Source organism: Diadema setosum, chromosome 3 (genome assembly GCF_964275005.1).
Source record: "Diadema setosum chromosome 3, eeDiaSeto1, whole genome shotgun sequence".
Lineage (NCBI taxonomy): Eukaryota > Metazoa > Echinodermata > Echinoidea > Diadematoida > Diadematidae > Diadema > Diadema setosum.
In genome coordinates this window covers 24,517,730-24,540,318 of record NC_092687.1, presented here as the reverse complement: position 1 = coordinate 24,540,318, position 22,589 = coordinate 24,517,730, and the positions used below count along the sequence as shown (strand labels likewise).

Below are 22,589 nucleotides of genomic sequence, written 5' to 3'. Positions count from 1 at the left end.
GTAGAACCCGCTCTCATTGATGAGGCTGACGCGCATTTTGTTAATGATGAGGATGGCCCCAGTAACCCTGTGGGTTCAAATATTTTGGTCTTGGTGGGGTAAATATTTACCAGCAGCCAGCTCCAAGACCATGTGTAAGGTCCCTTGTCATGACCTTTCCTGAAACGCTTTGAATGAGCCAAAGAAAACTTTTGCGCCGACAGGATAATCAAATCATTTTGAGTGATTATATCTAATTTCGATAATATCGATAATATAATCCATATTTTTTATTACCTATATGCTATATATTTCTAATAGTAGAATTATACATGTTGATTTCATACTGTCATGTTAATGCAGTCAACCTTGGTACGTTCACTTTGGTTCGTGTAGAAGAGATGAAGCAGTCATTCTTCCCATTCTCCCACCATTCATTCTTGCCAAACGTCAGAAAAGTATGACTCAAACGTCTCACGACAATTTGCTATCTGATCCCCTTTGCAATACTGTGGCGTGTGTATTTTCAGCTTTTCATCTTTTTACACATCATGGCAGGAACATTGTACGACTGTTCACTGTGTCAGTCAATATTTTTCAATGCATTAGCAATCGTTATCTATTGACGAAGTCAACTATGGAAGAAATGGGTCACGTGACTTGGCGGAGTTATTGTGTACCAACCCTGTCCTGCGCAAAATAACAATCACTCACTCACAATTCCACTCGGACTTTTACAAGATCATCAGGGACCAAGCTTCTACCTCCCAGGTAAAGCCTTTCATTATAGTTCCATAAATTGTGCACAGAGTTACATACAAAATGAATTGAAGTGTTGAACAATATCCAATATTGTTCTTTTTTAATTATTTTATGAAAGGATATGTACACGTATAGGCAATTCCACTTCTCCCCGTTTATTCCCTTTCTTTCCACTTTTTTTATTTGTTTTGTCACAACTGTCCGAATTAGGCATACGTGAATCATGAACATCGTTTTTGTTCATTTCACGTTTTTCCTTTTTTTTTTTCTCGGAATGCAAGTCATTCAAATTGAGATGTCTATTGTGATCAATGTTCATTAGAGTGTATTAATTGGTCTTTCATGTTCTATCGTCATGCCTTTTGTTAATGTCATTGATATCACAGAAGCATGCAAGTTATGCTGAGTCGAGAGGAAGTTGCATTCCAATGTCTTTGGTTAAACATGTCAGTACTTTTGCAATGATTGACAGATGAGGTCATCTGACGAATATTGGTCTGGAAGGATTTTTTTGTGGGCATTCCCTAGTAATGTAGTGTCAAGAAAGTTAGAAGAAAAAGATAAATCGTTGAAAAAATATATGGAATGTTTCTGGAATGTTTTACCGTAAAGGTGATGTTGAGGTATCATAAATCCAAAAAAAAAAAAGAAAAAAAAAAGAAAAAAACGGCCCGACCTTCCCGTTGCCAAACACTTCAACCTCCCGGCCACTCACTGACGGATGTCGGAGAGTGAATTTCGGGGAAGTAAGAGATTTAAAACGTAAGGGTTGAACAGGTATTTAGGCCCTATCCATTTTAGACGAATACTTGTTCTTGCGTAATTGAGAGAGGAATTAGTAATGGCACGGATTCTAATATATTTTTCAAAAATATCTTTCAAATTGCTGATAGTTTACGATTACACTGTTACAGAAATTTTTAGGTTATTCTGATTAAGGTTAAATTATTATTATCATTATCATTAATAATGATAATAACAATACTGATAATAATAATAATACTGATGATAACAATAATGATAGCGGCTACTTACTTTAGTCACCAATTTACTCAGGTTTTGTTTTATTCTATAATAAGATGACTTCACACTATACCATCACAATCAATGATTGGCACTTTACAATCGATATCATACTTGCGTGTTCAAATCTGATTAGAATACAGTGAAAAACTACATTGTGACTTTTTTAGTTGATAATTTCATCAGTTCCTCAACTGGAATTCTTAAACCAACTTAATCTTATTGATGATTACTATTATACAGCAGTCTCTATCAGTGTAAGTCATGAAACAGATCAATTGTTGGAGCGCTCTTTAACCTACTCCTCATTTTATCGTACGTTTTATAGTACGTTGATAAGTACATGCAGTTATTCGGTATCTCACCAAGACCATTGCTTGTGATAAAAAGTATGAAGCTTGAATTGAATTCCTTTGTTACGTAGTAACAAGTTACGTAGTAAACCTGTCAATGTTCTCCTTATGCGGGCCTTGAGTACCTTGCGTCTACTTGGCAACATCCCCAATACTCATGTCTCATAGAAACTACATACGTCTGGCTATGAGTGCGCACTCTACGTGTTCATAGTTTTGCTTTGTTTTGATACCGTCATTGTCAAGACTCTTGCTCCGCATATTGGCAATACTAGAAATACTAATTATAATGTCACAATAGAGAAATGTATTAGATTAAGCATTTTAATCCCTGACAAAGGGGGAGGCCCCAAAATTTGGATTTTGACTTAAATCCAAGGCAATTTGGTATGATGATATGCGAAAATAAATGCGCGTATATAACCGTTACTATTATTACTATAAATACTAGGCTACTATTCATTAGGCTTTCTTCCATCATTTGCAGCAATATTGTATTGTGTACTTGAGTTCAAAGATTCATATTTGCTGTATTTCATGGATTTCATTACTTTTTACTTCATGTTTTGCTTTTTTTTCTACAGATTCAAGATCTGAAGTTGTCTTTTGACTGCTGGAATGACGGTTCTCAACATCAATCTTCGATGGGAGGTGACTTGGCCAAATGTGTATTCACCCTGCCAAATCTGTTGATTTTCAGCCTAAAGTGCCCCTACCTGGACGGTAATTTCCTCTCAACAGCCGCTGCCTCAGCATCATCGTGTCAGGTAATCATCCTGGCTTATGTACCAATAACATTTGCCGGCTAATATTAATGTAAGTCCAGATAATCAATATTTTCATATTAGTTTATTACTTAGTCTTCAGTAAAGTCTCAATAAATGCCGCTTCACTATTAGAAGGTATGAATGTCAATTTGGAGTTGACAGCAAAGGGGCCAGCTATTGTTAGAACTTTTACAGCAAGTTGGTTGCCCAAAACAATTATTGTAATGTCTTCGTTATTGCCGTTGCCTTCTCATTTGAAACGGGACATTGACTGTTTCACGTTCGTTTTGTTTAAATGAAGTATAGTAAAGGTTGTACAATGTGAACAATTTTTGATGCATGGGTAATTATTTCTTCTTTTTCACACGTAACTGTTGACGGGTATTGGCATGGCTCAATGATCAATGTGACTTGTTCGTAACTTGGGATTGAGTTCAAAATTGGAAAAAAAAATTGAGCGATACCGGATCAGTAAGTTCACGATGTACATCATTTTCTCACAAAAGCATGTTGGAGTACGACGTTGTTCCAGCGTTGGCATCGATATTGTATAGTGTACATGCGTTTAGCGATTAATTGTTTCTGCACTGAATGTTTGTCTTAACTTCATGTTTTGCTTTTTTTGTTTCTTTTTTTTTCTCCCTTCTTCTAAAGATTCAAAATCTAGAGCTGTCTTTTCAAAGTTTGGATGACTGCTCTGAACACCGATCCTCGATGTGGGGTGACTTGACCCGATTGGTATTCAACATGTCCACTCTTTCGAGCTTCAAAATGGCATGCCCCTGCCTGGACGGTAATTTCTTCTCAACAGTCGCCGCCTCAGCATCAGCTTGTCAGGTATTATATTACAGAGGACTCCCGTTACAACGAAATCCACAGGACCGGCATTTTTTTTTTCGTTTTATTCAAATTTCGCAATAACCGAACAAATTAACAATAAAAACATGGAGCGGATATTGTTGCGGCCTAGATTTGTAAGAGCAAGAAGTAGCGTGATCTTCTTTTTTTTTTTCTTTTGCTGCTTCAAGGGTGACGTTTATTGAAAATGTAAGTTTTAAAGCAGAGGTGTATTTCGCAAAAGTATATACACATGTATATAACTGTTATTGTCGATGCAACTGCTTTTCACATCGATACGCACTATAAAAATTATGATGATTTATCTTAAAATGTATGATATCCATAATTATGTTACTGTGGATAAAAAAATCCCAAATAAAAATAACACAGCCCTTTTTGTAAGGTCTGAAACAAAGATGAAATACGTCAACCTTGTCAACTTTTATTTTTATATATGTGAACGTGCATCACAAAACCAACAAAATGTCGCACCCCTTGATTTCATGTGAGGGCTCAAAAAAAGGTGTCAGGTCAACCAAGTCAACATTTAGTTTTCCACGTTTTTGTCGAGCCCACCGGAGGTATGGGGAGACTAAGGGATCGCCAGCTGCGTCTGTCCGTCTGTCGTCCGTCCGTCCGTCCGTCATCTGTCCGTAATGCTACAAAAATTACAGTAACTCTTTATTCTGGGCTTTAATTGCAATCAAATTTCGGGGGAAGAGGGGTCATGCAAAGTTTCACATTTTACTATATATGAAGGTCACCTCAAGGTCAAAGCTCACAGGCAGGGGTCAACGAACTTTTAGAGCCCAATGTTAAATTTTTATGGCGCCTTTCTATTATGGGTCATAACTTTTGATCCATAACTCCATTTGTGACTAAACTTGGACGGTAGATGTCCCTTGGTGAGTGGATGATCACCACATGGTCAAATGTCACAAGCACGGGTCAACAAACTTTTAGAGCCCAATGTTAGGTTTGTATGGCGCGTTTCTATTTTGGGTCATAACTTTTGATCCATAGGTCCGTTTGTGACCAAACTTGGATGGTAGATGTCCCTCGGGGAGTGGATGGTCACCACAAGGTCAAAAGTCACAGGCAGAGGTCAACGAACTTTGAGGGCCCAATGTTAAGTTTTTATGGCACGTTTCTTTTTTGCCATAGATTTTTACCCTTTTGCATCTCTTTTTATCTGTTATATCTCTTTTTTTATCATTTGCGCACAATTTCTTGCACGCGAATCGGCGAGACACAATATGGCACTAGCCTTGTCTTAAAGACTTAAAATTCTTCTACATTATTCTTAAGTTTGGGATAAAAAAATGAATGGGAAAGTGCATTTTCAATAGGTTTTTCGACAACCCTTTTTTGTACAGTAGTTAGATCGGGTACGTCTTGGAGGCCCCTTTTCATTTCTTGATAACCCTTTGCACACTCTTCTCTTTCAAGTCTGATAACTTTTGAAGAGATATTGCTACTACTTTGAAAGCTGGTATTTATCATGAACAGAATGTGTTAATAGAGCATGCTTAATTTCAAGTTAATATGATAATCCCTTCATTGTTGTTGCTCCAGTGGTTTATATCCTGTTTTTTTTTGTGTGTGTGTGTGCTTTATTTCCAGTATTTAGATGGGTTAGGAGAGACCATCTGAATTGAGTTATACATCATTTTAAAGCATAGAGATTGCTCTTTCAGAATCTGCCCTTAACTAAAAATCCATATCTGGCTACTTTTTGTTTGTTTTGCGGTGCAGGGTCACATATATATTTTCTGAAAGAACATTTCCTCTTCTTCATTATTCCGAAGTTTAGGATCGTGTTAAGAATGAGAAACTCTTTTTTCCGCTTTCCTAGAAGACTTTTTCCAAGAATGGTGTGATTCGGTATGTCCGACAGGCCCCTTCTCATTCCCTATAAACGATTTACAGACTTTTTACTTTCAACTCTCATAACTTTTGAAAGGATAATGCCACTACTTTGAGGGTTTGTATCAGTCATTGATATGTTCGTATAGAGTATGAAAATTTTCAGTTTTATTTTACAATTCCTTCATTGTAGTTGCTTCAGAGTTTTTAAATCTTCTTCTTTTTTTTTTTTCATTCATTGCACGCAGCACTGCTCGGTGAGATTAAGCACGTGAATAGACCCAAACTCCAGAGCCATTTTTCTCAGTTTGCACTTGTCCCTAGTGCATATTACTCTCTTTCCATTATTTAGATAGCTTAGCAAAGACCATTTGTATTGAGTTATACCTCATTCTAAACCTTAGATTATTTTTATCAGAATCTGCCCATATCTCAAAATCCATGTATCCTGACATTTTGGTGTGACGCAGGGTCACATATACACCACTTTTGCATGAATTAAGTCGTCTATAGCTTATAGCCTAAGAGAAGTTCTTTGACACTAGATTGGCCCGCTGTTGTTATGAATCTTACAACTTTACAATGATTTGATGTCATGTCTCGATTTCTGTAAGCACTTTATCATTCAACACTTGACGTTCATTGTTTCACGTTCGTTGTATACATTAGAATGCTTTAACTTTAGTTGCACGATGCTGATAAGTGATTATGGATGTTGGGTTACATTCTTTATTCATCATTCTGTTTAGTAATGTATAATTAGTAAAGACCCTACCCCCCCCCCCCCACCGCCTTACATGGCTTGGGACTGACCTCAATGTCAATTAATACTTCAATTTAATATACTGTACCAAAAGTCCTCCCTCCAACAATGAACTTGCGTCAGTAAATGTGCGTATTGAACGACAATGTGATCCTCCATCAAAATTTAGAAAAAAAATGAAAACCTACAAACTAAACAAAACAAAACACGAGTTACTGATACTAATCACAGTACTGTAATCGTGAAATATCGATGTATTTTTTTTTGTTTGTTTTCATACGCACTCCAAATACACCATTTTGATAGTTATAGCGTATGTCAGTACTTAGGAGATTCCTGCCCACCATATTGATCGCAAAGACAACGGCCGCAATATTGCAATGTGAAGTCAAACGAAAATAGGTTCCTTCAACCATTAGATTAAGCGAAACCTGCCTCATCTCTTGTGCACTATGTTTATCTATCATGTAGCGCAATATTTTGGAGTACAATGAAAGATAATTTGGTTTATGTGAATATTACTATGAGAATTCGTCTTGTCTTGTTATACGCCTATACGCAATCAATCCATGTATATTTTGTAAATGTTTGTTCTATCTTTCTGCATTAACGTTGTCTGATTTACTTAACATTCAATCAATCACTGCTTCTACATTTCAATGAGTTGATTACCATTTAATCGTTGTTTTATGTTGCTTCTGTGGATATTAACATTGTTCTTATCCCATCAGCTTAATTTTGACGTATGGACATTCACCCTGCCAAGTTTTTTGAGCTTCAGTATGCGATGCAACCCCTACCAGGACTGTAATGTTTTCAAACAGGCGGCCGCCTCAGCATTATCCTGTCAGGTAATGTTATCATGGACTACATACTATGATGATTTACAATATTTTGCACATCAACATCATTCTGTTGCCTCGTAATAGTTTCTTTAGACGTTTTCCACAACATTAGGTTTTTGTTTTGTTATTTTCAGAGGGGATTTTTTTTTTTTTTTGCCGCAGAGGAGAACAGTATGGCCTACTCATAATTATATACCGAATATGATCAATGTAGATAAACAAAACGTGCACAGAACGGACTTCGTAATACTGAAATAGATGGTAAAATTAGCGTTTCGATACAACTGTTTCGCACCATTTATATATATATATATATATATATATATATATATATATATATATATATATATAAAGTTATGGAACAAATGATAATAAATAAACCAGTTGAAATCTCATCTACTAGCCCATTGCTATAAAAGTGATTTTTTTTTCTTTGACACCTGATTTGTCAGCTGTTTCACCACTTTTTGGTCGCGCCTACAGAGAATTTCCGTTCTCTGTCCTCGCCTTTTATCATAAGCCTATGACTAATTGTTAAGAATGACGATTGGTTTATGATCGTTTGCATCGCAGTCGTACAATAAGAAATACAGATTAATTTACTTTTTGTCCTTTCTAAAGGCTAATCATTGTATTAGACGTGTTCACTGGATGTCACCGCATTGCTGAACAGGACGATGTATACGGGACATTTAAGGCATTGGGTTATGTACGCTTAGTGTAACGATTAATTTGTATCTCTGACTACTATACAAAATATGTAATTGTTTCATTTCATTTCATTTATTTTATTTCTTTTTTTTTCTTTTCAGCAAGCATAACACGAAATGAATCAGAAAATATAACAAAGGCATTTATTCGACTTTACATGGTAGATAATGATTAACAAATACATAATTATACATGCATACCAGCAAAATACAAAGTTGTGTATGGAGAGAAAAAAAAAAGAATTGAGAGGTCCACTGAAAAGTATACGTGTATAGATTGTGAACCACTTCAAGGATTCTTGTGAACATATTTGTTTACAAAGACAGGACAGAACAATACAGGGGAAACACAACGACATTGCATGACTTGACAGAAGGGTATGCCAATGAAAGTAATAAAGCACAAAGGAATAATGGAAAGAAAGGAAAGAAAGTAAAAAAAGGAAAAGAATGGAAAAGCCAACACGCTGAACATCGGGGTCGGAAGAGGGAATTGAGATGCTTCAAGCTCGAGCAGATTAGCAAAGTTTGTACATATAAGATAATGTAAAAAAAAAAGACAATGATGAGCTCAGTAATTGAAGATGAACCCCTAGGTTGTAGAGACCAGCTAAATAATGAATAGTATCTTAGTATGAATTTCCGAAAAAAAAGTTTCAACTTACGCTTAAACGAATGCAAAGGTAACGAAAGTTTTGTATCACGGCTTTAGGAATTCCAGAATCTATGGCCAGTGTATGTGACCCTGCATGACAAAACCAACAAAAAAAGTCGCCAGACATGGATTTCTAGTTAAGGGCAGATTTTGAAAGAGCAGACTCTACCCTTTTAAATGATGTATAACTCAATTCAAATGGATTATTCTAACCTATATATGTGATCGTGCACCTCAAAACGTACATAAAGTCGCACACACTGATTTTGCGTGAGGACTGAAAATAAGTGAAATGGGTCAACTTAGCCTAACTTGACTTTTTTATATTTTCTGAAAGAGCAGGTCTTTTTTTTCCATTATGCCAAAATTTGGTATCATAAAACGGGCAGGAAAGTGTGTTTTTTAGCAGTTTATGTCGAACATTTTTGGTAGAATAGTGTGATTAGGTGTGTCTTTAGAATCCCTTTTTCATTTCTGAAAAACCTTGTCCACACTCTTCACTTTCATTTCTAATAACTTTTGAAAAGATAGTGTTACTGCTTTGAAAGTTGGCATTAATTATGGGCAGAATGTGTTAATGTGGCATGCTTAATTTCAGTTTAATTTGATAATTCCTTCATTGTTGTTAATCTGGTGGTTTACTACCTGTTTTTGTCCCATTCATCGCACAGCCAGCACGGTTTGGTAAAGATTAAGCGCTTGAATAGACACTGTACTTCAGAGCCTCTTTTCTCAGTTCACACTTTTCCTGAGTTTGTGCTTTCTTTCCAATATTCATATAGGTTAGGAGAGTCCATTTGATTTAAGTTATACATCATTTTAAAGTTTAAAGTCTGTTATTTCAGAACTTGGTCTTAATTAAAAATTCATGTCTGGCGACTTTTTGTTTGTTTTGAGGTGCAGGGTCACATATAATACTGGAAAGAAAGCCCACACTCTGGAAAAGTGTGAACTGAGAAAAGAGGCTCTGAAGTATAGGGCCTATTCAAGCGCTTAATCTTGACTAATCCGTGCTACCTGTGCCATGAATGAAAAAAAGAACAAGATGTAAAATGCTGCAGCAAAGACAACGAAAATATTATCAGATTAAATGATAATTCATTTGTTCTTATCCAGTGAATCACTTTTTTGTTTAATTCAGAATTGACAGTATGGAGAAGAGTACTGGATTTTGGTGGGAGAATGACATATTTTGAATTATCGGCAAAAAGTATAAAAGAAAGTATGTCGGATGATCTGCAAAGATCATGAATGTAAATGATGAAAAGTAAAAGTCTTAATATACTACCCCGAGGGACGCCACATTCAATGACTTCAAGACTAGTACTATAGCTGTGCTCATTCAAAGATAAATATTGTTTTCGGTTTTGCATGTAACTTCTGAACCACTCCAAGGCCTTCCCTCGTATACCATACTAAGACAATTTATGAAGTATAATTTCGTTATTAATTGTATCGAAGGCCTTGAAGAAGTCCAAGAAGATACCAAAAAGATGAAAAATGGCTATCTATAAAGTGTGCGGCGTTATCAATAAACTTCAAAAAGGCATGAACGGTGCTGTGTTTCTGACGAGACCCAAATTTGGAATAGGTAAAAACAATATAACAATTACGAAATTTAGTCGTTCTTGTGGAATTCAATTTTTCAAAAACTTTAGATAGGGAAGAAAGTAAAGAAATAGGTCTATAATTACTTATATCTAAACCGTCTCCTTTTATAAATAATGGAAAAACCTTAGCAATTTTCATACAATCAGGAAAAATGCCATGTAATATGGATTTATTCAAAATATGAGAAAGTGAATCAGCAATAGAAAATATAATTCCCTTTAAAATAAAATTATATATACAATGTATCATCATAACCAGCACTTCGTTTATCATTCATTGCAGTAACATGTCTATTATTTCGTATTTCGTAGTTGGTGCAAAGAAAATAGAACCAGGATTGGATTAACCTAAAAATTTGGCAAAATGCGTATGAGACTGTGGTACTTTTTAGCCAGATTCGCTCCGATCATTGAAATATAAGATCGTAAATATTTGTTATATCACCAGAATCTTCAAAAATTGTATCATTAAATATCATTTTTGTTAGTATTCAATTTCTTTTTTGACATATTCATGACCTGCTCTAATATCTTCCATATATTATAATTATATATATATATATATATATATATATATTGTCATGGATACAAAGTGTAAACCTAACGAAGGTATAGAATTGCCATCTCGTAAAAAATAAAAACAGTGATAGATAATCTTGGTTTGGAAATATCGGCAGCACATACTCACGGAGAAAATTAGCGATGAAGATACTAAACGTGCACCATTTGTAGGAAATTACTTCTTTTTTTTCGTGAACTGAGATAATTCTCTATTGGGCATGGATTTTTGTTTGTGTTATCATTTAAGTCATTGGAACTTATAATTTTCTTTTCAAACACGTGCTTCGTCGAAAGATCCATGCATCAATTGCAATGATTGCCATATCGATAGCAGAAACAGTGGATGTTAAAGTAAAATGCCAGGGGCTCCGTGAACAACTGGATATGGTATTGGACGACACCAGCCTCATGCGTTGCGCACAAGGCATATTAACTCTCTGCTAATGCAGTTGTGTACAGGAGTACGAAAGAAAAAAGAGTAAAAGCGAAAAGTAAAGAGAGATCTGGCAATAACCATGTGGCAATGCTCGTATGTATTCCGAGATTCGTGTTTCTGGGCTTCTGTGTCAACCATGTTTTTGTTTACAGATATTCAATCAATAATCTTTTTTTTTTTCATGCGTCATTCAATTACTTTGTCTTCACTCCACATTTTGCTTTGTTTGTTTTTATTTTTCTCTCCAGATTCAAGATGTAATGCTAACTTTAAACTCCTGGGATGACGGTTCTCAAATTCAATCCTCGATGGGGGGTGACTTGGCCCAATGGGTATTCACTATGCCATATCTGTCAAGCTTCAGTCTAAAATGTCGCTGCCTGGACGATGATTTCCTGTCAACGGCCACCGCCTTGGCGTCAACATGTCAGGTATACGTCATGTTGGACTTCATTGTTTAATTTTCATTACCCTTGGTCGCTAATCTTTATTTGTGTTTGAACAACGTTTTTTTTACGATTATTTGAGTTTATTAATGTGACTGGCGACCGTCACTGAGTATATAGATCCATATAGATTCCTATCCACATATGATTTGATGACTCATCCTGACGATGGTTAAAAAGAATAAAAGAGGAATGGGGGGGGGCTGCAAAGTCTTATGATAGTTGCTTTTCTCATCATTGATACTATTTGGGACCTACACTCAACAAGCTTTTAGGCCGTGGGACGAGCACCCGAAAACGGTTTCGTTTATCGATTTCGTTCACCACTGCAGGAGCATTACAAAGTGAACATTTTATAATTACCGCAAAAATACGCTTACTTGGAATCTTGATGTTCATTTGACGATAGCAGGCACACAAACGAGAAATCTGGTGATATAAACACGGCGAATCACGGCTCATGACCTGTTCAAAACACCGATAACAAAATGGCAGCTCGTTCACCGAAGACCGCTACGCTCTGTGTGTACACGCACTGTTTCACGTGTTATACACATGTGAGGTATTCGCACTAGCGAAAGGAATACTGTGTTGCCGTTTTGGTACGGGCATACTGATCGGAATGCTAAATCAAGACGGGCTATATAAATGTTATACACAGACCATGATGTGGTAAAAATGCAAAATAATTGTGAATAAGTTTGTGGGTTGGCGTATGAATTACGGAATGATTACTACTTTGGACATCCTACTACAACTTACAAGTTAATTATCATTGAATAACATTTTAAATATGAAATATTAATAAGATCTATAAAACAAAACTTGTTTTATTCTCATTTTGTATTTTTAATTTCTCTAATCAAGTTTGTTCATGAGCGTGTTTACAAGGCGGTGTGTCTATTGTACACAAATAAAAATAATAAGAAACATGCAGACTTAATTTTAATTTGTTGTTTTTAATTATCTTTTGGCAGGGGAAGTATTGAAGTACACATATGTAGGACAATAAACATCACATTTATTTTCCTTGGTTTTGGAACTGTGCTAGTTCATGTAGTACATGTAGTATGATAGTATCATTGTTTGTGTGTGTGTGTGTGTGTGTGTGTGTGTGTGTGCGTGCGTGTGTGTGTGTTTGTGTGTGTGTATGTGTGCGCCCGCGCGCATTTGTGGTTATGACGTGTGTTGGTCATTGGTGGGACACTGCTTTTAGAGAAAGCAGAATAAATTGAAATGAGTTGCAATCAAGGAAGTAACCAAGGTTATAATATCTTATCTTTTTTGAGATTTATGATTGTGTGCGCGCACACACACACACACACACACACACCACTTTATCAAGCACAAAACTGACACCATGAGGGTTGGACATGTTCGTGAAAGCTCAACACTCTGCACATGCATGTAAAGCACACAATAATCACACATACCCCTTACACACACACACACACACACACACACCATACAAACACATTCTGAAACAAACACCCTGCATTTTTTTTTTTGGGGGGGGGGGGGGAATTCTAATCACATTGCATTAGTTTCCAATCACACCAGCCTTTTTCATATTCCTCTATAATACTGTTGCTAGAAATGAATAACACAAGTCATTGCTTTCCGATATAATATATTTATTGCATTTATCAAAATTATTTTAGAATATCATTGAGCACGATTATAAAAGAGCAACACAGGGACTCATTTAACTCCCTCATGAAAACTATTGGAAACAAACAAGCCATAAAGCAAAAAGGTAATGAAAATGTAATTAACTCCATGGCCTGTACTCTGAAGTCGAGTCTAATTAAACCAAAGGTCTAAAGTGGAGTTTAACAAAGGCATAACAAAGACTTTAGACCTCTGGTCAGGTTTAAGTCTTCCTTAGACTCGACTTTAGACCTTTGGTTTAGTTAGACCTGACTTCAGAATACGGGCCGATGAAGCTAGTAGAATAAACAAATAAATAAATAAATAAATAATTAAATAAAAATCAAAGAAATACCTCTGTGAGAAATCCCACAAGAGAAGTTTGGATTCACAACTCTAAATAGTTGTTCATTCAGATTTGATAGTGGGTTATGTAAACCCATGTACCTGTACCTATAGATCTTGGTGTAACCACAATAAAAGTACAGTGTATTAGCTTTTGTCTATGGCTCTGGAGGCAAACTGTTTCTGTGATGTTTTAAACCGAATTACCTCTTACAATTTCAATTAATTGTTATAATCTGACCACTAGTATCCTACATCTTTCATTTCCTTAATCCATACAAAAGTTAAACGTTCGAGCACGTTCATATGGTGTATAGAGCCTTCACACTACTCACGAGCAAGCACCAGGTCCCCCATTGCATATAACTATGGTATCTCTACAAACTATGATAACTACTATAGCAACACTGCCCCATAGCCAATCAAATTCAAGAACTCCAAGAAGTAAATTTGACGTAGAAATATCTCTCCTCCCTCGGTTCTCCATCGAGCATCTCTGCACTCCATGTCTGTCCCTGTGCCATCGGTTTGAATAGCACAGCAGGCACTCTCGTGGGAAGATATGGGGCCGATCTGGCAAGGAGAACTCAGGCATTTGTGATCGAAGTAGACGCTTTGCTGGTGGCTCTCCTGTGTCATCTTGATGCTCACCTTCATACATTGTAAGAAAAAATGCAATACAAATTCATAGGAGCATTTCCTACATATGAAAGTTCTGCTACCTAATATCATTGCCTAAAAGATCCCGTACTCCAATCACATTTTTCTTTTAACTAAAATGAACAATCGTAACTATTCATTGTGCATTTATTTATCTGAATTACACTCATGTATGTAGTGTTGCATTAATTAAAAAAAATCATTTGGGGCAGAAAAACAAACACAGGCTGATTTCTTTTGTGTGTGTCTGGGGGGGGGGGAGGATGGGGGAGGATGGGGGGAGTAGAGAGCAACTTACACTTTAATGTTATGTAAGAGTTTATCTTTATCTTTTGTTTACACTTGTTACCGGGAATCATTAGTAATTGCCATCAGGCTTTTTGAGTCCAATAGAAAATATAACATTTTGAAACACAATGCGACCAACCAATAAATTGATTAATTCAGGTTTAGCACTTGTAAGACGGTTTTGTACAAACCATCTGCCAATGGAAGTGCATTGTTTGATTTTATTTTGTTACTGCTTATTTTGTTATACTGCTTTGATGTTGTTACACCCCCCCCCCCACCCCAGTCCGGAATTTTTAAAATACTAAAAGCCATCATATTCGGGCAAAACCATTCGATATTCTGGCATGCAGTGGAGCGAATATTTAGGCAACTGACCTCAGGCTCCGCCCCCTGAAACGAGTTCGTACGCCCACGTCATCGCTACACTGGTAACCCAGTTTTTATTGACTATTGTTGAGTTCCTTTATTCATAAAGTTATCTATATGATATATCTACTTATAAATAACATAAGTCGTAAGATATCACTGTCATAGTTCTTTGTTAGCTTTGTTAGTGCTTAACAGTTAGTGGTTGTGCCATGACATTTATTTTCTCAGTGACAATTCATTAATTTGGAAACTGACTGAGCCAGGCAGAGCTGCACGGACATTCTCAGACTCGTGTCATGATGATTTAATACCCTCTCATATTTGGGCAGTTTAAAAGGCATTTATAGTGACAGAGTATTATTATTTCTCACCTTCTTCATCTCGACCTGAGTGTTGGGCAGAAGTACCGGCTTCCTGCTGCAGTTGCACTCGCACTCGCTCTTCGGCAGAGCTAAGCTTTGCAATGTCTGTGAACCGCTGATAGCATACGCGGTGGTAGCCAAATCGCAACCGTGTTTCATCATTCAGATTCATAGTTTCACCTAAATTCACCCAGGGCTGACCAAATCTCTTTTGCCTTCTCTGAATACCCCCCAGACAGAACTTTCCATCTCTCTGCACATTGTCGAAATTTCACCCAGGAACCGATAGAAAAAGTCGTCAAATGTGCCTTTGTACCGCAGCAGACATGCATACAGCACTCCATATTGACTCACTGCACACTGTTATTTGTTTTGGTACCGGGATTCGTGCGTGAAGCTACCTTATTCGTGATTGGTCGAGTCCCGGTTTTTTGCCGATTATAATCCAATCAGCTACGAGGTAACATAATCGGCGACTATTTTAATCATCTCGTTTTTCGTTAATTACTCATTAATGTGCCGGTTTTGAAAAAATGAAAATTCGTATCTGTGTTTATTATTTAAAAAGACATATTTTTATATCAAATTGCCTTAATACCCTCATGGTGGTGAACGAAACTGAAAGAAAAACGGGGTCGTCCCACGGCCTATTTGCTTTTTAGTAGGTTCCATCGTATTTCTCTTTGCATCCTTTACTTTGATTGAAAATGACACATCGACCGCTATGTATTATGTTTGTATTCCTATGTCTTTATGTATGTATCCAAGCTGGACATTCTGTATTATCATATTTTGTTATATCATGTATTTTTTATCGAGAAATACGAAAATAAAATTGAAATTGAAATTGAAATTTCATATTTCAAAGCACTACAACGGCGGTGGCCGTTGTAGTGCTGACCAACTGCGGAGAGCTTCGGGTAGCAGAGTTGTTTCTCCGCAAGTCAAGCCGCAAAATTTCCCCTGATACAGTATGACAATACCTTGAGCATGCCCAAAACTTGTTCCGAGTGAGTCGTGGGGGTTCGCTCGCAGAGGTACACGCATAACACCAGTAGGAGACTCTTACCGACAGCACCTCGCAGGCAACTTCAACGTAGGTACTTCTCAGTACCAGTACGTTGCTCGTAACAGAAAACGGATCGGTTTCAAGGCTCTCACGCAGGTCACATGGAATACACGCAAGTAGAATGTAAGTAGCAGGAATCTAGCAGGAAAGACACAAGTGCAAAACTCGTAAACATTCTTGTAAGCACGCGGAAAATTCTCCTCCGTGCTGGAAAACCCTCCTCGCAACAAGCCCGTGTAGCTTGCCCGGAAAGGTGTGACACGGCCTTTACCATTTTATAAAGATTTGAAGGATGAGAGAATAACTGGTATCTTAAATATAAAGTGATTATAAGATACTATTACATCAAATAATATTATTACTGGCTTATGGGAGCAGCCACAACAAAAAATTTGGCGTCTGTACATATGCCGGGTCAGACAGTTATAAAAAAGTTTTATGAAACATGGTCCTGTTTTGACATCATTGATTGATTACAAACACGACTGTAATTATAATTACAGTCGGTTTGTAATCAATCAATGTGCTTGTTTCCATTTAAGCAAACTCGGTACGCGTAAAAAGCCTCTTACTGCAGTGATGCGGTTTGGAACTTCTCATTTTTTTTTTTTCGGCCAGGTGCTTTGCCAAATTGTCCATGTATCAGGCCAATGTATCGATAGCATAAATCATTGGCGTACACTGGATAATAGTATTGGACGATACCAGCCTCATACCTTGTGCATCAAGTATTAGTCTCTCGTACTGGAATAGCGTAAAGGAGTACGAAAAAGAGTCCAAGAGAAAAGTAAAGAGAGGTCTTCCACCAATCATGTAAAAATAATGCTCTCACATGGTGCTCACATGTTACGAGGTTTCATGTATTCATACTTCTGTATCATTCGTGTGTGCATGTGTGTGTACAGACTTTTAATCAACCTTTGTTTTTGTATTTGGTGAATTTGATTTCTGTTTACACCATATTTTGGTTTGTTTGTTGTTGCTTCCTCTCCTCCAGATTCAAGATCTGAAATTGTCTTTTGGCACTTGGGATGACCATTCTCAACACAAAGGTGACTTGGTTCAATGGGTATTTACTATGCCAAGTCTTTCAAGCTTCAGTCTGGATTGCCCCGACCTGGGCGGTGATTTTCTGTCAACAGCGATCGCCTTAGCATCATCATGTCAGGTACATCACTTTGCACCATGTACGACTAACATTAATTTCTATTTCATTTCTTTTATTGTTTCGGCAAGGTACAGATTTAAGAAACGCACACATACACAAATAAAAGGAAATATTTATTTCTTACATTATGATGATATTTATTTCCATCATTACACATATGTCAACACTTAGACCGACAATATAAGCATTGGTATAATTATACTGCATGTTTTCTATATGGCTATGAGGGTGGGATAACTTATGGCACTTCCCACAGAGTTGCCTTTGAATGTCGACCCTATTCACTATAAAGATATTATAGAGAAATACTCTTCTACAATTTCCCTAACACTTTATGTTTATAAAAGTTATTTTGCTTAATTTCGACAACGACTTTTAAATGCAAGACGTGTATGTACTATAACTGTTTTGTCTTGGTATAATGAGACTTCCATGTATACTTTCTCATATCGCTGCGCTAGGCATTGCTTGCATGGCACGTCTGATTCTGATGTGTTGTTTTGTCGAGGCAATCCAGGAGGCTAGATACGTCACATTGTACGTGAAGTCGTTATTCACACCAACTACTGCATTGTCTAAGGTTGTGATAGTGTTTTCGTCGACATTAAACGCCATCACCTTTGTTTTCTTGGCATTGAGCGGTATACAAACCTTCTTGCACTCCTCCCACTTCTTGCTCCAAACTTCTTCTCTATACTGCAAGTAGCAGCACATTTGCCTTTCAGTCATATCTGATATTAAGGCAATTATCGTCAGCGAAATCAAGGTTAATGACCATTACAGGCGGAACACGACGGCTTTGACGGGGCATTAATGTAAAACCACACTTCTCCTCCTTGCCATTGATGGAAGCCTACAAGCATAGTCAAGGGTTATAGAGATAAAGAGAAAGGGTGCTAATATGTCTCCTGAAAGTAAAACAGCCAGTATTTAATAATAATCTGTCTCCCAATCAGCTGAGCTCATGTGGATGCGTCTTGGAGTACACAAGCAGGGTGGTCCATGATGGGTTTCAACATGTTGCTGCAACATGCTGACCGTTGTGTGCAACATCCTCAAACCCTGTGCAACATCTCAAAAGCCAACAACATGTTGCGCAGCATCCTCAATAGTTTGCAACAAGCTCTGAATAAAATGTATTCAGACATGTGAGAAACATGAGCAAAACGTAAGAAACATCACACTATCTGGTGCCTATATATGTGTGTGCAAAATATGAGGGAAAGGATTGAATGTGATTGAATCTTTACAAAATGAACTTCTTCTCTCAAACTCTATGTGATAAGCTAAGGTAAAGTGTATAAATGCCTTATTTACATTAATGACTGTAGTTTCAAGTTCGTTTGTGGCAGATTGGTGGTATGAGTGTGGGGTGGGGGGGGGGGGCAGGGAAAGCAAAAATGAGACAATTTCTTCACATTTTTTATCTTATCCTTGAAAATGAATGGTCAGATCTATTTATTTTTTACCAAATCTAGCAGGAATTATCACCACAGCGATAAAATATGTATCTGTTCAAATATGCAACAGTCCCCAGTTGGCAGCTCCGAGGGTTACAATGAATTTTTACCAGTAGGCAAATGGACACCACGCCCCCAAAGAAGCCCTTAAAGCTGCCCCTCCCCCCCTCCCCCATCCACGCCCCCAAGTTTGCAATGTTCTCAGGTAATAGTTTACAAGAATGCTTGGAATGTGAACTTCCAATACTGTTCTCATGTTAACATAATTACTGCTTTTGGGGGATTGGTGAAATTAACGCCCCGCGGGATCATAGTAATGAGTTTAGATTTCGAGGGACGATAATATCGACAATGCCCCTGTAGTCTGTATCTATTTTCTACACCGTACAAAACTAGATTTGGATTTTAACTTCGTCAAACGTGAACTCGCGCTAGCCAGAACACCTCTCTCGCCGGGGGAAGCCACATATAACGTGCAGAAGTGTTTACCAGCCAAGAACATTGTAGACATTACTTCATACACCGAATAAACCTAATTGAGATTAAACCTGATTGCATAATAGAATTTGTCATATAATGCAAATGAACTTTTTTTTAGTGGAAGAGTCTAAGGACGGAACCTTTAGAAATTCGTGGGTGTTGTTATTTTTCCCCGATTTTCTTTCTGTTGATATTGTCTTTTCTGACAATCTAATTGAAAAAAAAAAATGTAGGGGAAGCTAACAATAAAGCTAGTTGACCTGTAGCTGGATATAAACAGATGGATACTTCTAGCCAGAGTTGCACTGGAATTGTTCCCTCGAGAATTCATCAAATGAGGTGTGATCGACACTGTGGCCTCGTTTCGTGTGCGTTTTTTTTTTTCTATAGAAAAGTCATGATTCTTTACTAAAGTTGAAAAATACGTTTTTCTCAATGTCTTGATTTATTTGAGGAAGTATGAGCAAAATACATGAAAAGGATGGGGCAAAATAAATGAAGTAGTCTTGAAGTTCTGCCTTCCTCTGTTCTTTCTCTTCAGATCAGCAAACTTTCGATAGAATTTGAGGAATTGGCGTGGACTGCAAAGTCATCGTCGGCATCAAACATTGTTAAATTTCTATGCCATATGCCTAATCTCAAACGTACCACTATCGAATGCCGCAACTTGCCTGCAGATGGGGCCTTCTTCACGGAAATAGCTTCACAGGCCGCAATATATGAAGTAAGTATGAGGCATTGCATTTGATTCGTTTACTACTTGCTAAAAAGTGAACAGGTACACATTCGAAGGCCCAGAGAAATCAAATGATACTGCAAAATTCTTTGCCGTCTATGCTACAAAATAATTCCTGATATCCATCCTTCCGGACAAAGGGTAATCAAAGTATACAGTATGATCTCGATTAGCCAGCTAACGATTATACGGATTCTCTGTTTATTTCGGATGTCGACTGGCTGGTATCCTTTTTCATGTTTTCATGTATTTTCAGTGACAAATCTCACTCAAAACAAACACACGTTCAACTATTATCTTGCGAGTACACGACGGAACATATTCCAATCATCGCAGCGGACAGTAATTTTAACATGTTTAAAGTCAGTTCGTGGGACAATGTCAGTGACTGATGCCGCGCTTGTCACTGGTACTGATAGCAATGGTTACAGTACAACGCAGCGCTATAGTATTCAACGATTTGCTGTATCGATCTCATTGTCGGTGAATATAAAACAAAAAATAAATGCATGTTTTACTTATGTTTAGTTTTATTCAGGTAATCAATTACTGAAATATGAAACATGACAATGTCATGCAGATAATCATAAGATTACTGAAATGTTGATTATATACCCCTCACGGGGTGATATGCTAAAAAAAAAAAGTGCTGTATTCGAGCAATACTCTCTTATCCGGCAAAATTGATTATGTGGACGCTCACTTGTCCCGATATGACCGGAGAATCGAGGTCATACTTTATCATTCTGATAACCGGATGTATTTATAAAATAACCGATTAACCTCGTATTTAGGTTTTCTTTTACCCTCTTTTCCTCTTCTTCCTATTTTCTGTTCATTTTTCACACTTTAGTTGCTTTTTTCCCCGACTTTTCCAGTTTCCCGCACCCTTTGTAGTTATAAGCTTTTCACCCCCACCCCTTTATTTCCCCCTTTCCCTCAGAGGTATCCACATGATGCTAGCAGAGGCTTTTGAGTGGGTACCCCAATTTCTTTTTTTTTTTCGCAGAGTGATAGATGAATATATGTTTCTTTTTTGTACTGATCTTGTAGACATGAACATGTTGTTATCCCTCTCTGGATATGTATTTATCAACGACTTTCATGTCAAATTTATCATATTTTTTATTGTACATTCTGTTGAAAAAAAAAGTGAAAACGAAGTTTGAATTTGAATTTGTAATGTTCGGGAATTTTCATTGTCCGTCCCCTATACTAGTTCACAAAATCGGTCCAAGTGTAGTATGCCTGGATGTGTCAAAACGAAGAGACAATATATGTGATCCAACAGGCTGTACTATTCCTTATAGGAAGATAATAGAGTGGAATGTTGTTACGCAATAATTCATTTTCGAGGATTCAAAAAAAAATCTGTACATTTGATATGTAGTTACACGTGCTGTTCAGATATATTTTGCGTGTGTTATTTGTACCTGCCACAGATTCAGGACATTACCCTCAATGGAAAGCAGTTAAACTTGAGGCCCGGGGACCAATTTAAACGAGACAAGAAACAGGTACACACTTTCTTCTGAAAGGGCAATTCCAGGCTATGTATAAGTATTTCTGCTAAGAAATAGTAAAATCTTACAAGCATATCAATTAAAATTTGATCAAAAGCTGATGAAAATTAAAGAAGTTTTGACATTGTAAAGTTTCGCTAACATCTGCAAAACAGCTCCAGTTCAATTGTTTATTATGATTATACACGACCCGAGTAATTTTGTGATGTAATCACTTCACATTTTATCTAATCATTGTGTATAAAAATAAAGTACGACATTAACTTTTTCTGATTTAAGTGTAATACATTATGTTCCTGCTAGCTGACTACCTTCAAAATAATGAACAGTAAGATATATCAGGATTTAAGAATAGGCATAATCAATTGCGTTTGATTTGAGTATGATTTACCTTCTTCGTTTTAGCTGACTTTGTTTCTGGTTTCCCCTTGAATTATTTTATTGTTTATTTCATTAATATTTATGACAAATAATTAGGATCCTACCTCTTTGCTTTTAAATACTTCAATTTCTTCGTCCATTTCTTCGTTCTTTCTTTAACTCTTTATGTGCCATGGTGGAAACCCCCTGTGTGCCACGTTATTCTGAGACACGAAGGTAGTCATGCTTTGAAAAAGAATTTTGTTTTTCCAATTTGTATAACTTCTACAAATTTTTGTTGAGCTAGACATGATAGTGAGCAAAGTTAAAGAGGAATGCCAAACTTTGTTTCCATTACAATGTATAACAATTCTCTTTTGAATTTTTCTTTTGAATTACCAGTTGCTACATTACTGTAAAGGCATGATTTTTGCACATAAGATAGTGACAGAAACTTAAAATGCACACGCAAATCTAGCTTGGAACACCGCTTGATAGTC

General features: G+C 36.9%; 1 protein-coding gene across 1 annotated transcript in view; it reads left to right on the top strand.

Annotated features, from left to right (window-relative positions):
• LOC140246707 (uncharacterized) overlaps positions 1-22,589 on the top strand; it is a 71,833-nt gene that overhangs the window by 36,368 nt on the left and 12,876 nt on the right. Inside the window, exons 4-8 of the mRNA XM_072326044.1 lie at positions 589-750; positions 2,702-2,884; positions 3,539-3,721; positions 20,012-20,194; positions 21,649-21,723. Of these exons, the coding sequence (XP_072182145.1) occupies positions 589-750; positions 2,702-2,884; positions 3,539-3,721; positions 20,012-20,194; positions 21,649-21,723 (786 nt within the window). The remainder of the gene's footprint in view (positions 1-588; positions 751-2,701; positions 2,885-3,538; positions 3,722-20,011; positions 20,195-21,648; positions 21,724-22,589) is intronic.